This window comes from Osmerus eperlanus, chromosome 23 (genome assembly GCF_963692335.1).
Source record: "Osmerus eperlanus chromosome 23, fOsmEpe2.1, whole genome shotgun sequence".
NCBI lineage: Eukaryota > Metazoa > Chordata > Actinopteri > Osmeriformes > Osmeridae > Osmerus > Osmerus eperlanus.
The window spans coordinates 7682611-7701964 of NC_085040.1; the positions used below are offsets into that span (position 1 = coordinate 7682611).

The 19354-nt window shown below is 41.4% G+C and overlaps 2 protein-coding genes across 4 annotated transcripts; both read right to left on the bottom strand.

The window, feature by feature from the left end:
• Positions 1-796: 796 nt before the first annotated feature.
• Positions 797-17201, bottom strand: LOC134009636 (phospholipid scramblase 2-like). Of its 3 annotated transcripts, none has more exons than XM_062449200.1 (8): positions 7760-7930; positions 6896-7018; positions 4835-5151; positions 4665-4707; positions 4070-4290; positions 3241-3402; positions 2908-3069; positions 797-2813 (listed from the first exon to the last, which is right to left on the bottom strand). In XM_062449200.1, exons 2-8 carry the CDS (start codon positions 6906-6908, stop codon positions 2754-2756), a joined length of 978 nt encoding a protein of 325 aa, XP_062305184.1. In that variant the 5' UTR covers positions 6909-7018; positions 7760-7930; the 3' UTR covers positions 797-2753. The 3 variants fall into 3 exon arrangements, with proteins under 3 accessions (XP_062305184.1, XP_062305186.1, XP_062305185.1); XM_062449202.1 differs by lacking the exon at positions 7760-7930 and adding an exon at positions 6670-6730 and having other exon boundaries at positions 6896-7017; XM_062449201.1 differs by lacking the exons at positions 6896-7018; positions 7760-7930 and adding an exon at positions 16992-17201.
• Positions 10285-15073, bottom strand: LOC134009637 (phospholipid scramblase 1-like). Its single transcript, XM_062449203.1, has 6 exons — positions 14804-15073; positions 14634-14676; positions 13728-13948; positions 13045-13206; positions 11192-11353; positions 10285-11097 (listed from the first exon to the last, which is right to left on the bottom strand). Exons 1-6 carry the CDS (start codon positions 15056-15058, stop codon positions 11068-11070), a joined length of 873 nt encoding a protein of 290 aa, XP_062305187.1. The 5' UTR covers positions 15059-15073; the 3' UTR covers positions 10285-11067.
• Positions 17202-19354: the final 2153 nt, after the last annotated feature.

Below are 19354 nucleotides of genomic sequence, written 5' to 3' on the forward strand. Positions count from 1 at the left end.
GATTGTAGTTTGTGCATGTTCAACATGGATTATAGATCGAAAGTTGAATGAACGAGTATTTATGTCCTTTTGATTTCTTACAGGGTGAGTCGTTGTTGTCCCTAACACGCTAGCATTCTGCTAATGAATGCTGATTGGTTAGTGAAGGACTGACTACGACTATCCCGCTTGATGACATCCGAAACGGAACCAGAATGTCAGAGCATTAGCAACATTAGCAACAACATCAGCAAGCCAAAACTATTTTTAGCATGTGTGTTGACAGGGAGAGCCTAATCTGTCAGCTGTGTTGTCGATGCCTCGAGAGAAAAAAGGAAGTGACCAGAGCTTGCCGTAAAGCAGTATCTCTGGTCGTACGACGTGTATGGCGTCATTGACATTTTAAAAGGCTTTTTAAGACAAAAAAAGCGACTTTAAAGAAATCTAACACCCAGCAGTGTGTATTTTTTTGGCCTCCCCTTTCGAATTCAACATTCAAATTACTAGACAACAAATTATATCCTGAGAAAAGTGGATTTTGAGGGGTATAGCTCCATAGAGCCCTCATATGGAACTAGAGTGGAACTGCAACCAGTTCAGAACCCGGAAGTTTCCCGAGAGTAGCAGTTCTCCCCTATTAAACATTCTCTGGTTGGAGCTTTTTGGAGGTGGTGGAGAGAGGACAACCCCTCCTAAAGCATGGATCACATTTTCCAATTGGAAACAGATGTCTGGGAAGGAAGGGGCTTCTGAAAACAGCTTTCTTTCCCAAGTCGTCGCTCTGAGGCTCTGCTATACCCACCGAGAAAACAAAACACATCTTTAAATGGCACTTTATGTTTGACATTAATAGTATGAATAAACAAACATTTACATGTAAGTTTAGCACGGCAAAGCAGGTAATGAACAATTACCTCATATCCAAATGCCGACATATCACAAACAGGAGTGGTGAGAAGGCAAATATTTCACAAGTCTGACAACTTCCTTTTGTTGTCCTTTGACATTTCCTTGTTAGTGGTCATGCTAAAATGGAAGCAGAGAACATATAACTTTATCATAGACTTATAAAACAGTAGCAATGGTTGAATAAAACGTACACAAAAAAAGTCTGGAAAAAAACAACAAAAGAAACATTTCAGTTATTACTTTTTGAAATAAAATAACCAAACCCTCAGTACAGGCACAACCATGAAATCTGATGTGACAAGCGTAAGTAAAATGCATGTGACAAAGGCTTGGTTAAACAAACGCTGCTTTAAACAGTTAAACTATGCTTTCAACATCTTTAGATTACACTGAAACCATCTTTTCTTCCGTTAGGCACCAATGTAGCTCTTCTTGACCTGATCAGCCCATTGACTCGTTTCCCACAAACATGTCACGGCATGTCCTCTCTAGTTTCACTAAACTCCAACAAGGGAAAGTAGCACATATCCCTCGACTAATGGGGAGTTCCTTCATTTGAAATGTAAGCCCTATTAGGTCCTTTTCCTTCTTTTCACTTCCCATTCGCCCCTCTGTCACTATCGTTTTCCTTCCTTTTTTTGACCTAGATTCCAAACCTGCCTTGTAGTCCACCCATCCTCAGAAGAGGAGGGAGACGACCATTGCCATTCTCCAGAGCAACAGCACGACCAGCACAGTTGCATTGGTGTTAAGATGGCACACACAGTGAGATACATACAGAATGTAGACCTACACAGAACATACTGCACTCACAGACTGGGAAAACGCCTACATGTTTACATTGGGTAGGCACTCAGTAGAAATGTGCAACATGCGACTTTCAGAAAGAAAGACAAGCCAAGAGGTAGAGTAAAGCAGAGTAAAGCAGCCAAAAACACATTTAACAGCTTCTTAAGAGTACTTTGATAATGCTTTCAGTTGCCTAATTTTCCTACACGTCAAAATCTTTTCCTATTCTCCCTATTGCACCACCGCTTCACACTAGAGGTGACAATTTGGGGGCGGATGATATATATGTGTGTATAAACCAGGGGCGTAGCCACGGGTAGGCCTGGGTAGGCACAGGCCTACCCAATTTGTTCTAAGGCCTACCTAAAGACGAAAATATCTCCGAAAAATTATGCACAGAGTGCACATCGCAAAGTAAATAAGTAAAAAAAAAACTGAAAAGATGCCTATCCATATTTTTCTAGGCCTACCCAAAAATATTTTTCTGGCTACGCCCCTGGTATAAACATCATGTAATTAGCAATTCTACAAACACGGCAGCTATGACACTACAATATTGCACATGTAAACCCTTTAATAGCTTTGATATATGAACTAGATAATCATAGAATAATTAGATAAAGGGAGACATGAGGCACATCATCAGAAGACAAATGAGGATGAATATACACACTTGAATAGTTGAACGAATAATGATGGATACAAATTTCAACAGACAATCCAAGACAATTCTGATGCATGTGACTGGTTTACCTGAAGAATAAATATTTAAGTGTCAAGTGAACCCCACACGTAATTAATAGATATGAAACCCTTACAATAAAACATGGACAAGTACACTACGTAGAAAGGACTAGAAACCCAGTACAAAAAACATCCAAAATCTGGTTGCTGACTTCTCCATTGACACAAATGTAGAAGACTGCATGAAGGCTGTGTTTGGCTAAACTGCAGATCATCATCAGACAAATACTCCAGTTTTGTAGGTATAAAATAAAAACTCCAGGACTGGCAATATGGCAAATTCCAAAATCCTTTGGAAACGGGCAAGAATTGACTTTCCTTCTCTCTCCACGTTACGAGAAAACAGTATTGCGCTGGTTTGTTTCGCCCACTTTCTCAAAGAACATGAAGTCCTGTGAAGAAAAAACGCAAAATGTAAAATAATTGTTAACTAAAAGAAATTTTAAAACATACATTAAGTACCAACAAAATGACAGATGGACTCACAATGAGAAAACAGGCTCCCATGAGCACGGCTTTCATCTTCACATCCATATCGAGGGGGAACTGGATACCAAAGTTATCTGTGTCGGTGAAGACCTCCTTCAGAAGACCGCTCCACTGCTTGCTGATTCGACCAATCGATTTGCCACCATCTTTCCCCTTCAACTGCGAGTCAGCAAAACGGACATGGGTTAGACAGGTCCAGAAGTTCCTCGTTATGTCTGTTTTATTTTGGGGAAGCTTCTTCATGGAGTCTCATTTCACGTCAAACCAGAATGGTCGGGACCTGACATGGTCTAAGCATTGCTAAAAGAAAAGGGACACCTGCACCCTCACCTCAAAGTTGACGTCGCTGCAGCAGTTGCAGGCGAAGCAGGGCCCCTCCAATTTCATCACGGTTTCCCTGTTGGCCCCTTGAATGGAGAAGTTGGGAACACAGGGGTGCCAGTCCTGTGACACATAGCCTATGGTGGTGCCCGGTGGAGCCTGCACCTCAAGCTAAGAAAACACACAAACATCACTATGAACATGTACATACGCACATTGTGCATGTCTTAAACATGTAAACGTGCACACACGCACACACAAATAGAAAGCTATTACCAAGTGCACATATCTGGGCATGGGTCATGTGGCTGTAAATAGTCCTAGTTTAGGACTGAGGCTACAAAGCTTCCCAGTCTACTCACACCACAACCTCACGGACGAGTGAACCAGTCTCTCGTTTGTGGCATAGCAACTGTTTCCATTACAAAACAAATGTGTTTCACGTGGCCACAGCAGGGTACGGCCGTCATTAGTGGAGGCGGACCACAGTCCGTGTGCGAGTGCTCAGATGGCCCATGGGGAATGTGCTGTAGATTCAATTAAGACCATCGCAAGGGAAGCGATGGCACTAGATCAAAATGGTCTAGGAGACAGTTAAACTGACAAAGGCCAATTCAGACTTCAAATCCCAACAGGCTGTGGTGTGGGATGTGCAACGTGGACTCTGGTCCAGCACCTTAGCAGCTTTTCAGGGCAAAACATCCTCTAACCAGTAACAACAACCCACTTTATACCACTGCCAAGATCATACTATATTGTGCTTTCCCCTTCTATGTAACTCGCGCACACACACACACACACCTAGACACCCCCCCCCCACACACACACACACACACACCTCTTGCAGGCAGCAGGGGCACCAGCAGGAGGCGCAGCGGTAGGGCCGTATGAGGCGGATGACCTCCCGGTCCGTGTTGTCTTTAATCTTCATGTCGAAGCTGCGCAGGGCGCCACAGCAGTTCCTGGTGCAGCAGTCGTTCTTCTCCTTGGCCTTGTAGATCTTCTGGCCCAAGCTGTTCTTGATCTCATATTGGTTGTTGGTTTCAAAACCAATGAATGCTGAGAATCAGGAGGATGAGAAGAAGAGATTAAAACTGACTAATAACAGAAGTTAGGAGCAAACTAGGTCATACAATAGACTTTGACTAAAGAATTTACAACACACAATCATTTGTATTATTTTTACTTTAAATGGTATTCATGGCAAACGCTCCAATTTAAACATATTAATGATAATGTAGAGACTGATGTTTTAACCTACTGAAAGGGCAGGTTTATGGTTTTCAATTTAAAAATTGGCTGATTCTCCTAAAAACAGTACTGTGTCAAGTGCTACAAATGAGAATGCATCATCAACCCTTTAAAACCTTCTGTCCCCAGATGACCACAGACTCTGGTCACCACCGGTCTTAGTAACAGATTAACAATCTCACCCTCCAGAAGCTCGACCTTTTGGTGTATAAGGATCTGGTCAACCTAAAAAAATATATAAAGAACATGACACAAGATTATGTACAAGTCAGAAGGTGTACAATATCAACTAACACCTGTTGCATGGTGAGTGTTTGACTTTTACAGGTTATGAGAATTCTCAACCAGTCACCTGGGTTAGGTACTCCAGCCCAGGTGGCACACCAACAGGAACGGATGCTGGAGCTGGAGCCAGAGCTGGGGCAGGGGAGATGCCTCCAGGGGAACCCATGTTTGGACCTCCGTAATCTGGCATGGGACCATGACCTGCTGGCTGGTACATGATGGGCTGCCCAGGTTGTGGTTGGGGCGGGTAGCCCATGTTGAAGCCTGCAGGCGGGGGGGCATGGCTTGGATCACCATAACCTCCCTGTGGCACAGGGTAGGGGCTCATGGAGTAACTGCCTGGTTGGGGCATGGGGTATGGAGCCTGGTTGGGGGATGGGTAACCTACGGTGAACAGAAATGTAGAATATTTTAAGTGACCTATGGATTCACCACATCTGTGTGAGGCGATGTTCTGTTCTGTACTGTTTCCATGGAAATTGTTTGAATCCTGCACAAGCCATTTCCTGCATGTCTTCCCCTCTCTCTCTCTCACGTTTCCTTTTTCTCTTCAATATATCTGTCCCGATAAAGCAGAAATGCCCTTGATAAAATCAAATAAAATCCTGGTCAAAGTTGAGTTTCAACACACTCACAGTCTTACGAAAGAAAACCTAATACTTCTGCCTTTGTGTGCCAAACTGTCTTGAAACTTGAAATAACATTGGTCAGACGAGGGTGTACCCATCAGCCATTGCTCTACAGTACGACACAACATTCTCATCAGGCAGTGGTCATGTCTGGATACTCGCAAAAATACAAACAGAAGGGTTTCCCACACCACTGATGACACCTCTCATTATTGTCTGACACATTCACTAACAATTGGACTTGGAGCAATAGTTTCTGGGTTTTATAATAATAACCTAGTTGTCTTGCCAGCCATTGGAAAGTATGAACATGACCCAAGAACTCGAGGTTGCCATTAGGATAGTGGTTAGATCAACACTAAAACATTCCTCTAGACACCCATATTAACACTAACATACATACCGAATCACACCAACAACTCCCTGACCATGTTACTGTACGGTCACCTGCTAGAGGGCCAAATCTAAAAGAATGAAAAGCTCTTCTAAGGAGAGAGTGTCAATATTTGTGGTCTGTGTCACTGTGGGAATCTCAATACTATTGAACAATAATCAACGCATTTGTACTACCTTAAGTATGCATAAAGTGTTGCGTAAACAGAAAGCAGAATAGAACATAGAAAAGTAAAATATTAACTCAAACTAAAGTGGAAATATATTGCTATTGACTTTTTCCTCTAAACAACCAGTCTTCATAGAAACGTTGTTTCCAAACGACATAGAAGGCAAATTTGTGTTAGGCTTTCCCAACAATGGTTCCAAACATGACTGCTAATGTATTTTGGGAGTCTTGACCGCTTAGGCATGACACGCTGCATTTTATCAGATAGAATTAGAGTTTGTTGTTCAAGTAGATATGTGTCTGGCAGGTAAAATACTTTAGATGAAAAACATATATAAAAAGTTTTTCATCTAAATCCCAGAGAGAGAAAAAAAGTGAGTATTTAGGAGGTACTGCTAATGTATTTAAAAACACCCCTCAGCACGGCTTTACTAAAAATGAGGGGTGTTTTTAAATACATTAGCAGTACCATCCTAAAAAAGGATCTGGTTACCAAGTACAGGCCTGTTAGGTAAACTAACCGACTACTTTCTAACTAACTATTTACCAACATAAACTATACAGTACAGAACACAGATAAGGAGCAGATGGGGTTTCTCTATAGAGACTTTCCACACCAAAAAAAGCCACCAAAAGTTCATCAGACAACTTCTTTGTGCATTTAATGTATTATACATACACAAGTACGTTCTTCTAGAATACTAAGCATACTTTTTTGGGGTAATTCCTTGAAACATGTCAGCAGTGTTGGGGTATATGAGGTAGAGGGCCTCTAGGAATGTAATGCAGAAAAAAAGGTGTATAGAACATCTGGTTAAAAAACAAATCCATCCATCACTGTGGATGCTAATACATTCCTATTATGGATAAGCTCTCATTAAATGCAACATGACATCTAATATTTTTATGAGGGGAGGGACGGCGGAGAGACACTCACCTGGAGCAGACATTGTAAGATAGTGTTTCTCTGTCCAGACAAGCGGGAAAGTAGGTTTAACTTCCTCCCTTGTCCACCCTCTTGGTTGCTATGGAGACCAGGAGAAATTCAGGGAGGTGGATGCTATGCAAATTTGAGTAGGGAAAGGGATTGGGGGAGGGATTTTTGGGAAGGGAAGGAAAAGGAAGAACAAGTAAATAACACACCAGTTCACACATTCAGTCACAATTTGTCATCGGATTTTCCAAGTTGAGAGAATAGAAAAAAGCCATCACATAGCCCCAATGGCCTATGTTATCTGTCTAGCTATAGGAAAAGGAAAGCCAGGATAAGTCCAGTTTTCTACATTTTTAAATAGTCCCTTTTGCCAACTTTATAAGTGGTCAAACCAGTTTGTGCTTTTCATGGCTTTATCAAATACTCACTCAAATCGTTTATTAGCCTATGGGTGTGGTCTGCTAGGGAAAGGGTCATGGGCATTTTCCACTCACTACATTTTAGGTGAGGCATGGAATTCCATTTCACAAGTTTTTACACCGATATGAAATCAAGGATATGATCTTCAGGTCACCCACACAATAACCAGAATGTCTTGTATCACACCGGATACCTGCAGGTCACTCATTATAATTAAATTGTATTTTTTAACGTTCAAGGATTCTGGGAATGCAAATTAGTGTGTAAATAATTGCATGAATGAGTAGGGATTTTTCCGTTTAGAGATGTCAACAGTTCTTTGGAGCTGCGAATGAGTAAAAGCCCTTGATTCAACTTGCAACAAATGTTCAATATAGCCTTCCGTTTGTGACTAGTTGCGAGCAAAAGTAAATATAGGTTTACAAAATTGTGTTTGTTATGTCTTACCTGAAGAAAAGAGGATACACCTGGCTACTTCAACGCGGATGTCACAACTAGAAAATGTTTTAAGTTAAATAAGATTGTCCGGGCAGGTTCGCTTGACAGAAGCCTTCGACAGCAGCTAAGACTCCTCCCAGTTCAGCTTTTCGCAATCTTTCTTCCCCCCCATTTTGAGCTTTAATGCCTTCATGATGCTAGAAGGATCTGATGTAGACGATATCCGTATGCTATATATTTTTTTTGTAAATTATTTCTTTATCGTAGCTTTTTGTAACCTACACCTTTTTGTTTGTTATGTCTGTATAGTATGGTAGCCTACATAGTACTGGAGTAGAGAGAAAATGAAACGTCGATTCCACAACCCTCGAGTCAACTATGGTCAAAATGTGTCGACCAGGGGGGTATTCGTCGTAGCTCGCTAAGCGGTTTAGCGAGCTAATTTCCAGGCTAAGATAAACGCCCCTCTTTTTGGTTCGTGGAAGCAACTTTCGATAAATCACCATAGTAACATATCAATTAGCACTAACCTGCTCCAGAGCAGGCTAACGTTAGTGTAGCTGGATAAGCTTGCCACACCCCCGGAAAATAACATGGCAGCTCCCTTTTTGAGAGACCCAGACCAAGGAGCTATATTTTAGTTCGATTAGCTTTCCATACCAATAGAGTTCTTCGCGATTGCCAAGATCCTTTGTTTCACACGGATGAGTTCTTGTTTGAGCGATATCGATTCAGCCGACAAGGACTCAGTTATTTGCAAGACCTTCTCGGGCCGTACATTGCAAATATCACACGCCGCAGCAAGCTTTATGCTTTATATGAGCTTATGCTGCTGTATGTGAATATGTAACGCTGTGTTTTAGGAAATGTCTTATCTGTTTTGCCTGTGCTTTTTTGTTTCACTGTGGGAGAGTGGGAAACGTCATATCGATTCCTTTTTATGTCTTGACATGTGAAGAAATTGACAATAAAGCTACTTGAAACTTTAACTGTGCTTCAGACTGCATAGCCTTGAGTTTTTTTGCGTCAGGTATAGGCTACATTTTTATACAGTATAGGCGATGCAGAAAACATTGGCAAAGCCGCAGCATGCGTTGCTGTAAGAAAAGTGTACTTGGCGCTTAACCAGCTGATGAATCAATTCATCATATTCCCATGTCCCAGTCAATAAAATCAGAGGGATTTACACATAGGCCTACATGCATATACACATATATAGTACATGATATAAGCTCAGTAGCCTACATATATCCTCGTAAGTGTCTATGAATTTGTATCAATTAGATACTCTTTGGCCTTGTTTTTATCTAGCCTACTTATTCTGAAAGAGTTGAGATCATTATTTTCGCTTGCAAGATCTCATTCGATTATTAATTTCCATTAAGCCTACTGCCAGCAGGCACATTTAAAGAAATGTGATCTGATTGATTGGGGTAATGAGGCACTTAAGATGAGCTTATACATTTCCCCAAAACTTTCGCATTTAGCTTATCGGCAATTTTTTGCCAAGCTGCTTGTCTTGCTCTGGCAGCGGTGGCGGTGTTTGACTTAGCCATGATAATATGCTTATTGTCTTCGTAGAGACTCATTATAATAGTTTGCTCGGATGGCGAGATAGCCTATCGCCGCTCTCTCTTTCGTCTTTTCCGCCATCATACCGTTAGAAAATCACGGTTTTGGTTATCGACCTTTCCTGCCTTTTGAAGTAGGACGTGCACGTGCAATTTCCCTCATAAGTGTAGCCTGATTGAAATTAACCACATGATTTGGATGCGGATCAGCCGTTGACGAACCGATATTTGCTGTTCTCACTCATCTCGCTAATGTTAACGGGCTAAAGGGACAATTGATTAACTTAGCTTGAACCCTTACGACGAACGGGGCCCAGACCTGTCAGTTTGGCAGATAAGCTAGACAACAGTAAAGGTGTTGTGTGGTAATGGTTTCGTTCTAAGTGCAGGAGGCTAGGCTAGGAAACATCAGCCTCAACAATGCATTTTATTCTCTGTATGATCTCCAAGTATTGGAAGAAAATTGAAAAGGTTTGTTGGCCTACCTTCAGCCACCACTAGAGGATGTTGACTCAACTAGAGTTGTATTTTAAATGTAGCCTATGTAACTGTCCCAATGTTAGGCTATCTTAGTCAGCTCACAATTCAAAATCAGCTATAGTGCTTTTTACATTTACTCATAGCAGACGCTCTTATCCAGAGCGACATTCCCCCGAGGCAAGTTGCCCAAGGACACAACGTCATCGGAAGCCTGGAATCGAACCGGCAACCTTCTGATTACTAGCCCGATTACCTGACCGCTCAGCCACCTGACTCCAACACTTTTCCAGTCCATTCCAGTCCAGTTCATACCCACGTAGGAGGGGACCATCTTGGGACATAACGTTCCCTAAAAGTTCTCTAAATGTGCCCTTACAAAAAACGTTAATTCAAGTGTGCAATTAGTATTCTTCTTTTAAAGTAACAATGAGTTTTTTAAAAACACAATAGCATATTTTAAGCTTTTTTTGACACATATTGGCTTTTTTGAAGTAGTAAGTAAGACTTTATTTATATAGCACATTTCATACAAGAATTGTAGCTCAAGGTGCTTTACATAAAATCAATAAAAACAATAATACAAGTGATAAAAGTAATAATTAAAATAGAAAATCTATAAAAACAATAATATAACTAATAAAAGTAGTAAAACCCTTCTGAGATAAAATTACTTAAATGCTTCGCTAAAAAGGTAGGTTTTAAGCTGTCTTTTAACAATGTCTAGCACTCCAACATTTGTTTTACATACCATCTTCTAAATGTTAATGTTCAAGTTACCGGTAACAAGTCAGCTTTGAGGTGGAATAGCTTAGAGTAATTATAGGACTAAGTATTTGGTGAGGTAAAATATGGCTAAAATTTGATGGCAATGCTGGGGCAAGACTATTTAACAGAAAACCAATATACATATTGCGTTGGAATAAACTTCACATCCTGGATCCCATCCGCAGGATGTAATAAACATGTCCAATCATTAAGTTTGGACCAACACTAATGACTGGACGGCATTTCGACAGAATGCAATGATTGGACGGGATACTTGTCTGCATTGGGCTAAACTGCAGCTCATCATCAGATAAATAATCCAGTTTTGTATAAATAAAGAAAAACTCCAGGACTGTCAATACGGCAGATTACAAAATGCTTTGGAAACAGGCAGGATTTTATCCTGAAAAAATGGCCTTGATACAGACAAAGAATAACAGATTGAATTGACTTTCTTTCTCTCTCTTCTTTTCTACGTGCCCATGTTATGAGAAAAACGTATTACGACGACCTCTCAAAGTACATAAAATCCTGTCAAGAAAAAGCAACAAAAACATTAAGTAATTAAAAGTTAAAATAATTTCAAACAAACATTAATTACCAAAAAAACAACAGATGGACTCACAATGAGAAAGCAGGTGCCCATGAGCACGGCTTTCATCTTCACATCCATATCGAGGGGGAACTGGATACCAAAGTTAGCTGTGTCGGTCAAGGTCTCCTTAAGAAGACCGCTCCACTGCTTGCTGATTCGACCAATTGGCTCTTCCCCATCTTTCCCCCACAACTACAAGTGGGCGAAACGGACACGGGTTAGACATACAAATAAGTTAATTGGTATGTCCATTTTCTTTTTGGGAACCTTCTTTATGGAGTCTCGTGAAAAACATGACACTTGGGGTCTACACTACAAAGCAGGATTTGGGGTTGGTGAGGTATCTTCAGGTTTAAACCTGGGTTTTCAGTGTCACAACGATGGTTCACTTCTTCACAGGGTAAATCGCCATGGTAACTTATGCTGCAAACCTAACCTGCTCAGGCAGGTTATGTTTGAGATAACATATCAACACGTGTGAAAACACCACCTACTGATCAGTCAAATCTCTTGGAAAATTGCTTTATCGTTTCTAGAAGATCCTGTGACCTTGTGCACAAATAGTTTTTAGAGTCTTCCCCAACAAGTATCTTTGTAGCTTTTATGGATAACTGATATCTTCCTAAAACAGAGACTGATTAAAGCACCAAAGGCTTGTTGACCGTACAAGATTTGCAAGTCTGCTTTTTTTCCAAATCATTTGAATCATGTTTTATATACGTTCTTTATTTTCTCCCAAGACAGTTGTAACACTGTTGTGCGGCTGAAAGAATAAGGCTAAACAGTCCACACACTATAACAATACACCTAAGGAACACATTAATTTAATTGAATACACAATTGTATTAATACTAGTCCGATCTACTCATGCCTTAATGATGGCGGCTCTTGTAGACTTGTCCGTGTTTGCAATTGGTCATAGGCTACTAGTGCACAGTGCCCGTGATGCAGTCAATGATTAAGATGTCAGTGACACACACAGAATTCTGGAATTATAGATATTAGGGATGCACCAATACAATTTTTTAAGGACCGAGTACGAGTACCGATATTTCTTTTATGGTACTCGCCGATACCGATACCGCTACCTGTACATTTATGAATATACTGTATATATTATTATTATTTTTGGGGTGATGTGGCAGTTTTCCAAGCACAACACAGTGAGACAAATGAATGTAGGACAGCTTCTTTATTATCACTCGAATGAAAAAAGTATTATTTTCATGTGCTTATCACAAACCAAAAGCACAAATTTCAGTGTCCGATAACCTTCAAAGGGCATAATTACCATTAAGAAAGGCTGGTGGGATCAGCCAATAGGAGACCGACTACGCTTGTCAACAGACTTTTATCAGCTAGAGTTATTAGAAATGACGGTTGGTCTTCTGCAGTAGGCTGATACCGCACTAAGTTTTCTTTTTATGCTCGCAATCTTTAATTTAGTGAAATGGTGCGTTCATGATAAAAGTAAGTTGTTTGGTTGTTGTTCTTAGTCCTCTGATTGTTTAACCTTAATTCATTCTGTAAAGTTTATAAATACTGGTTTTCTGTTAAATTGTCTTACCCCACAAACATTTAGACATTTAGTTCATTACATAAGTTATTACATGCACAATGTTTGAGCCAGTTGTCATAATTGTAGGCCTAATTCACCAAACAGCACTGCATGTAGAGTTCTGTCTAAGGGGTGTTTGCTATGTTTACATTAACGTTTGTATTTTTGTTCTTTATGCTATGCAGCGCTGTAAAGTTGTATTGTATTTTCTGTATCACATTAACATAAATAAGACACCAATAACTTAGGAAGAGTGTTCTTATAAACTAAAAGGTATCCCAGGTATGTTGAACTTGCTTGGTAATACAGGCCCCTGTTTCTTCACCTCAAAGTTGACTTCGCCACAGCAGTTGAAGGCGAAGCAGGGCCCCTCCAATGTCATCAGTGTCTCTTGGTTGGCCCCTTGAATGGTTAACTTTGGAGTCCAAGGGTGCCAGACCTGTGACACATAGCCTACAGTGATGCCCGGTGGAGCCTGCACCTCAAGCTAAGAAAACACACATACATCATTATGAAAATGTACATACACACATGTATATGTCCTAAACATGTCAAAAATGGGCACATACACACACAAATTGAAAGCTATTACCAAGTGCACATATCTGGGCATGGGTCATGTGGCTGAAAATAGTCCTAAATTGTTTAGGACTGTAGGACGAGTGAACAAATCTCTCCTTTGTAGCGTAGCAACCATTTCCATTACAAAACGAACACACATGGCAACAGCAGGGTAGGGCTTTCATTAGTGGAGGCGGACCACAGTCCATGTGTGAGGGCTCCGATGGCCCATGGGGAATGTGCTGTAGATTCAATTAAGACCATCCGAAGTGAAGTGATAGCGAGATCAAAATGGTCTAGGAAACAGTTCAACTGACAAAGGCCAATTCACTGTGCAAAGTGGAATGTGGTTTGTACTTTATACCACGCACAACACAGAAACATGCTATACTGTGCCTTGTCTTCTCTATTATGCACACGCACGCACACAAACCCACAAGCACACACCTCTTGCAGGCAGCATGGGCAGAGGCATGAATTGCAGCGGAGGGGCCGTATAAGGCGGATGACCTCTCGGCCCATGTTGTCTTTGATCTTCATGTCGAAGCTGCGTATGGAGCCACAGCAGTTCCTGGTGCAGCAGTCGTTTGTCTCCTTGGCCTTGTAAATCTGCTGGCCCAGGGTGTTCTTGATCTCGTACTGGTTGTTGGTCTCAAAACCAAGGACTACTGAGAATCAGAAAGAGGAGAAGAAGGGATTAGCAATGACTAATAGAGGTTAGGAGTCAGGAGGAAACTAGAGTGGCTAGGCCATACAACAGAGTATAACAGATATCACCACCCAGTCTTTACGGATTCATCAGCTTCCCCAGCTTCACCTTCCCATCTGCCTCATCACCCTATGGTTTTAGCAGAATCATCAACCACCGCCACCACCAGTGTCTTCTTTCCATAGGAAGATTTATATTGCTGCTCCTCTGGGCAGACGCCCAAAGCGTCAAAAGACTTTCTGTCAAGACTAATTATCATCTGTTCAATAAACTGTTCAAATATAATTTGTTCAATAAACATTATCTTTACTTCATTCACAGGTCTCTCCTGATTTAAATATATACACACACATACACATGTATATATAATCATTTGTATTTTTTTACATGGAATGGTCTTGATGGCAAAAGCTCCCATTTAAACATATTTATGATAATGTAGAGACTGATGTTTTAACCTATTGAAAGGGCAGGTTTATGGTTTTCAATTTACAATTGGCTGATTCACCTAAAAACTGAAATGTGTCAAGTGCTACAAATGGGTATGCAATGCCAATGCATCATCAACCCTTTAAAACCTTCTGTCCCCAGATGACCACAGACTCTGGTCACCACCGGTCTTAGTAACAGATTAACAATCTCACCCTCCAGAAGCTCGACCTTTTGGTGTATAAGGATCTGGTCAACCTAAAAAAATATATAAAGAACACAACACAAGATTATGTACAAGTCAGAAGGTGTACAATATGAACTAACACCTGTTGCATGGTGAGTGTTTGACTTTTACAGGTTATGAGAATTCTCAACCAGTCACCTGGGTTAGGTACTCCAGCCCAGGTGGCACACCAACAGGAACGGATGCTGGAGCTGGAGCCAGAGCTGGGGCAGGGGAGATGCCTCCAGGGGCACCCACCTTTGGACCTCCGTAATCTGGCATGGGACCGTGGCCTGCTGGTCCTGGCAGCTTCTCAGGCTGTGGTTGGGGCTGGTTACCAATGTTGACGCCTGCAGGTGGGGGGGCATGGCTTAGATCACCATAACCTCCCTGTGGCACATGGTAGGGGCTCATGGAGTAACTGCCTGGGCTGCATTTCCCGATAATGATGGATCGTAGCAACGATCGAGCAAAAAACGAAACCATCGATATTTGTTACGTGTGTTTCCCAAACATGCTTGTAAGGAGTAGGCTAATCTATGCACTTTCAAGAGTTACGAATTTTCAAGAGACACTTTAGCTACGATGTCTTTGGGAATGGCCCGTAAAACTAAGATTCGTCCTACGATGGATTCTACGATCAATTTAGGCTTACGACGCTTTCGGGAAACGCAGCCCTGGTTGGGGCATGGGGTATGGAGCCTGGTTTGGGGATGGGTCTCCGATGGTGAACAGAAAAGAAGAATACTATATTTTCCATGACCTATGGACACTTGTGGGAGGTGATGTTCTGTTTGACTGCTTAAGCAAAAGGGAGACAAATAGTTTTACATGGAAAAGTTAGCCCCTTAGGTTGGACAGGCAATGAAGGAGTAGCCTGGTCCTAACCAAACTCTCGTACATTTCATTTGTACAGAGAGTCTGGCCTCGCTCCATTGACAAGCATTGACTTCCTTGTAGGCGGGTACTCTGTTGAAGTTACAGTCCAAACTATTGGATCTGCCCAGAGCCACTCTGATCTGCCATAACCAATCGCTAGCGTTCGCCTTAGCCAGTTCCTTCACCACTACTGTGACAGAGCTAGCTGCCGTAGCTGGAAAATCAAACTGTTCCCGAACCCCGTGGGGAGGAGGGCCACAACATCATGGCCACCAACAAAACTCAGCAAAACTTGTTCTTGCTCCGGCTTTAGCTTATGGATATTCGGCAGCGTTGCTACAATGGACCAAATGGCTTCGCTCGCATCTTTCTCCGCCGCCATTACGGAACTACAACACAAACTAGCGCACGACATCAACGTCATCGTTCTCAGCCACTCCCTCTGTTCGCTGATTGGCCGGTAGAAAATTAACCGGAGACATCTAGGCCGTAAGGTGAACCCTATTATCGTTTCATCCCACTCCACAGTCTGGCATCTACACAATCTTTATCTCATAAAAAAGAATGAGTCGTGCTTAGCTACCAAAAAAAGTTTTTCGCTAAAATTCCAGTTGATTGTCGATGCGTCTATGTTTTAATGCAGAACTAGTTTCTTCAGAGCGTAATAGGATTTTGGTGGCACGGTTCGACACGTGATCGTTCTACACCAATAAGGTATCTGCTTTTTGTCCACATGGATGGATTTGGTTGGCAAATAGAGGATGGGACCTTGCACGTCACCTGGATGACCAGAAATTCGTCCCCTGACAGTGTTTTGCATGTGATACACTGCAGCGGCTGCAAAAGTGCGTGTGAGACAGGCAGATGTTCCTGTTTTTCGCTACGACTGTGTTGCACAGACTTATGTCATTGTTGTAATTGTGCCAACACAAAAGAAACTGAGGAACTGGAAAATAACTGTCCTGACACTGACAGTGAGGACTGTGTGTCCTTAATCTGTTATTCCTTATTCTGTTTTGTACAGTTTTATATATCATACAGTTAGGTTGTTTATATATGTTTACAAACAAATAATTGGTCTATAGACACTTACAGCATGTGTTGCCTTCATTATAAGGCATATATAAGGCTTTTAATTTTTTGCGGCTCCAGACAGATTTGTTTTTTGGTTTTTAGTCCAATATGGCTCTTTCAACATTTTGGGTTGCCGACCCCTGCCCTAACCGCTCAGTCATCTGACTCCCAAAAAAAACTTTTGTGTTGCGTTAATAGTAAGAGGTCAAAAAATGTTCAGTTCAAACAGAAATATATTGCTATTGACTTTTTTCTCTAAACTACCAGTATCCTTGCCAATCAGTTTCCAAATGGCATAGAAAGCTAATTCGCTTCCTGGTTCCTAACATGTTCATTAAATGCACCATGACATCTAATATATATATGAGGGGAAGAACGGCGGAGAGACACTCACCTGTAGCAGACATTGTGAGATAGTGTTTCTCTGTCCAGACAAGCGGGAAAGTAGGTTTAACTTCCTCCGTTGCCCACCCTCTGGTAGTGATGTTTCGTTTGTGAACGATTCGTTAATTTTGAATGAATCTTTAGTATGACTCGGTAACGAGTAGTCTCAGAAGAAAGTGATTAGTTCATTTTCTCGTGGCCGCGCATCGGGACTTTTGCAGCTCAGTAGAGGAAACAGAAAATCTCCCAACCTTCGGGTACGAGTCTTTTGATAATTTTGCACGTGACCTATCTTCGGGTACGAGTCCTTGGATCATTTTTTCATCAGGAAGAAATCTTGCATCTAAACCAGCCAAGATAAATTTGAGTAGGATGGAAAGGAATTGCACATTTGTGTGGCAGATAATATTTTAAAAAGAAAAACTCCCGCATTAACTAGGCCTACAATACATCATGACAGTTTGTATGATTTGATATTGTCATTTATTATCACATAAGCATTTAAATATCACGGCAAACAATTAGGCTACACTGTTCTGAACTGTAAGCAAAGTAAAAAAAATAAAATAAAAAGTTTAACTATATGTGTCCCAACTTTATTATCATGTAAGAAAATTGTAATTATATGAAAAACAAATAAAGGCACACGAGCGCCTAATGTGCATGATAGTTAATTGTTCTATTCATGATCATAGAGATGTTTGTTAACATTTCAGCCTACTGTATTCTAACTACTGTCTTAATCCTCCTGCTTGAAAATAAATCTACAGTTAAATCCACCAACGTTATTGCAATATCCTGCTGTCACTGCCACAGAAAAGCCATAGAATAATTTGAACTTGATCTAATAAAGTAGACCAAGTGCTACATATCTTTTCCTGCTCTTAAACTACAATCATCATCACACACGTGCATTTTTAAACGCTATGTTATCGGCCAGCAAAATCAATTTTAGAGCAGCGGAGATTACACTACATTAGGCTACTGTGTTGAAGATACTAAGCACTTATTTTAGTAAATATGTCACCTCTAAATTATCTCATAACTTAATTACATAGGACTATTGCTCAACATCCTCTTTATTGAAGTTATAAACAGGCTCTGTGATTTCTTATGCACTCTGCATCGAACTTTCTAACTATAATGGAAGGAATTTCTGTATGTGTGTGAGTGTGTGTCTGTGGCAATTAGTCTATCTACGTTGTATGAAGTAGAAAAATCCGCAGGTGTATGGCTCAGGACCCAAGTAGCCTTTTGGCAGGGTTAAATGTGAAGGTGTTTGGATTAGCGATTTGCGACAAATAAATATAGCCTGAATATATAAACGCATTAGGTGCTATGTTTAGCTGTATTACACAATAGAGCCATGGATCTTGCGAGCCAACTGGCAATATTGGCTATCATATTTGCCGCCAACAGGCACTATTGGCTTTCCATACTGCATAGCGTGGGCTGCCGACTGTCTACAGACGGAGCCATGCATCTCGCAAGCCACCAATGGGTACTGCACGGTTCTAAATTTGGCACACACACTGGCTTGGTTACTTGTAGGCCAATTAGGGTGAGGGGAGTGGGGGGCAATTATGACCGCACATGCTAAAAGTTACGGTGAAACGCCACTCCTTAAAGCTGCAATAACATGATGAGAAACAGCGCCCCCCTTGTCTGAACAGCGCCCCTCTTGTCTGAACTTCCACGCTTTCGTAAAGCTTGAGTTGAAGGTGATTGGTTGAAACAGGACTGCTGGAACATAATTGGCTGGAAAGTAGCGGGCCACTTCAAAAATGGACAATCCGCTGGCACTAAGCTGTCTGTGTTGCTAAACAACTCTCTGAGGGCCTCATTAACTTAAGCAACATGTTTATAGAGTACAAGACTTTTGCCATGAGATGGCCACACACACTCATGATGACCGGCAGTACCACACATCTCTGATAATTAGGGTAATCAGCTAGTCCTATCTAGCCTGCCCATGTTGACAGACTCCTGGGTGGGCCTGACAGGGCCCTTGCAGAGGGAGGCTGCGACAGCTAGTCAGTTTATTTTTGTAGGGGATATCTATCAGCACTAGCTCTAGGTCTGGTGGCCCCAGAGGTCCCAAAAATAGAAATAATTAGGACAGGGCGGGAAAAGAGGAAAAGTGGAAACGTGTCCAACCGCTCGTTTGCTCCGAGCGGTCCCTTACTCCACACAACCCCTCCCTCTTCACTCATATCCCTTTGTTTTGTATTCTTTGGGTCAGTAGCTTTTATTTGGGGGTAAAGGAGAAAGACATCATTGTTTCATTTGCATCATTTGTCTGTCAAATTATTTTTATTATCAAATTCTTTGATATTAATCATCAATTTCCCTGCATGTCCTACTGTCAAGCAC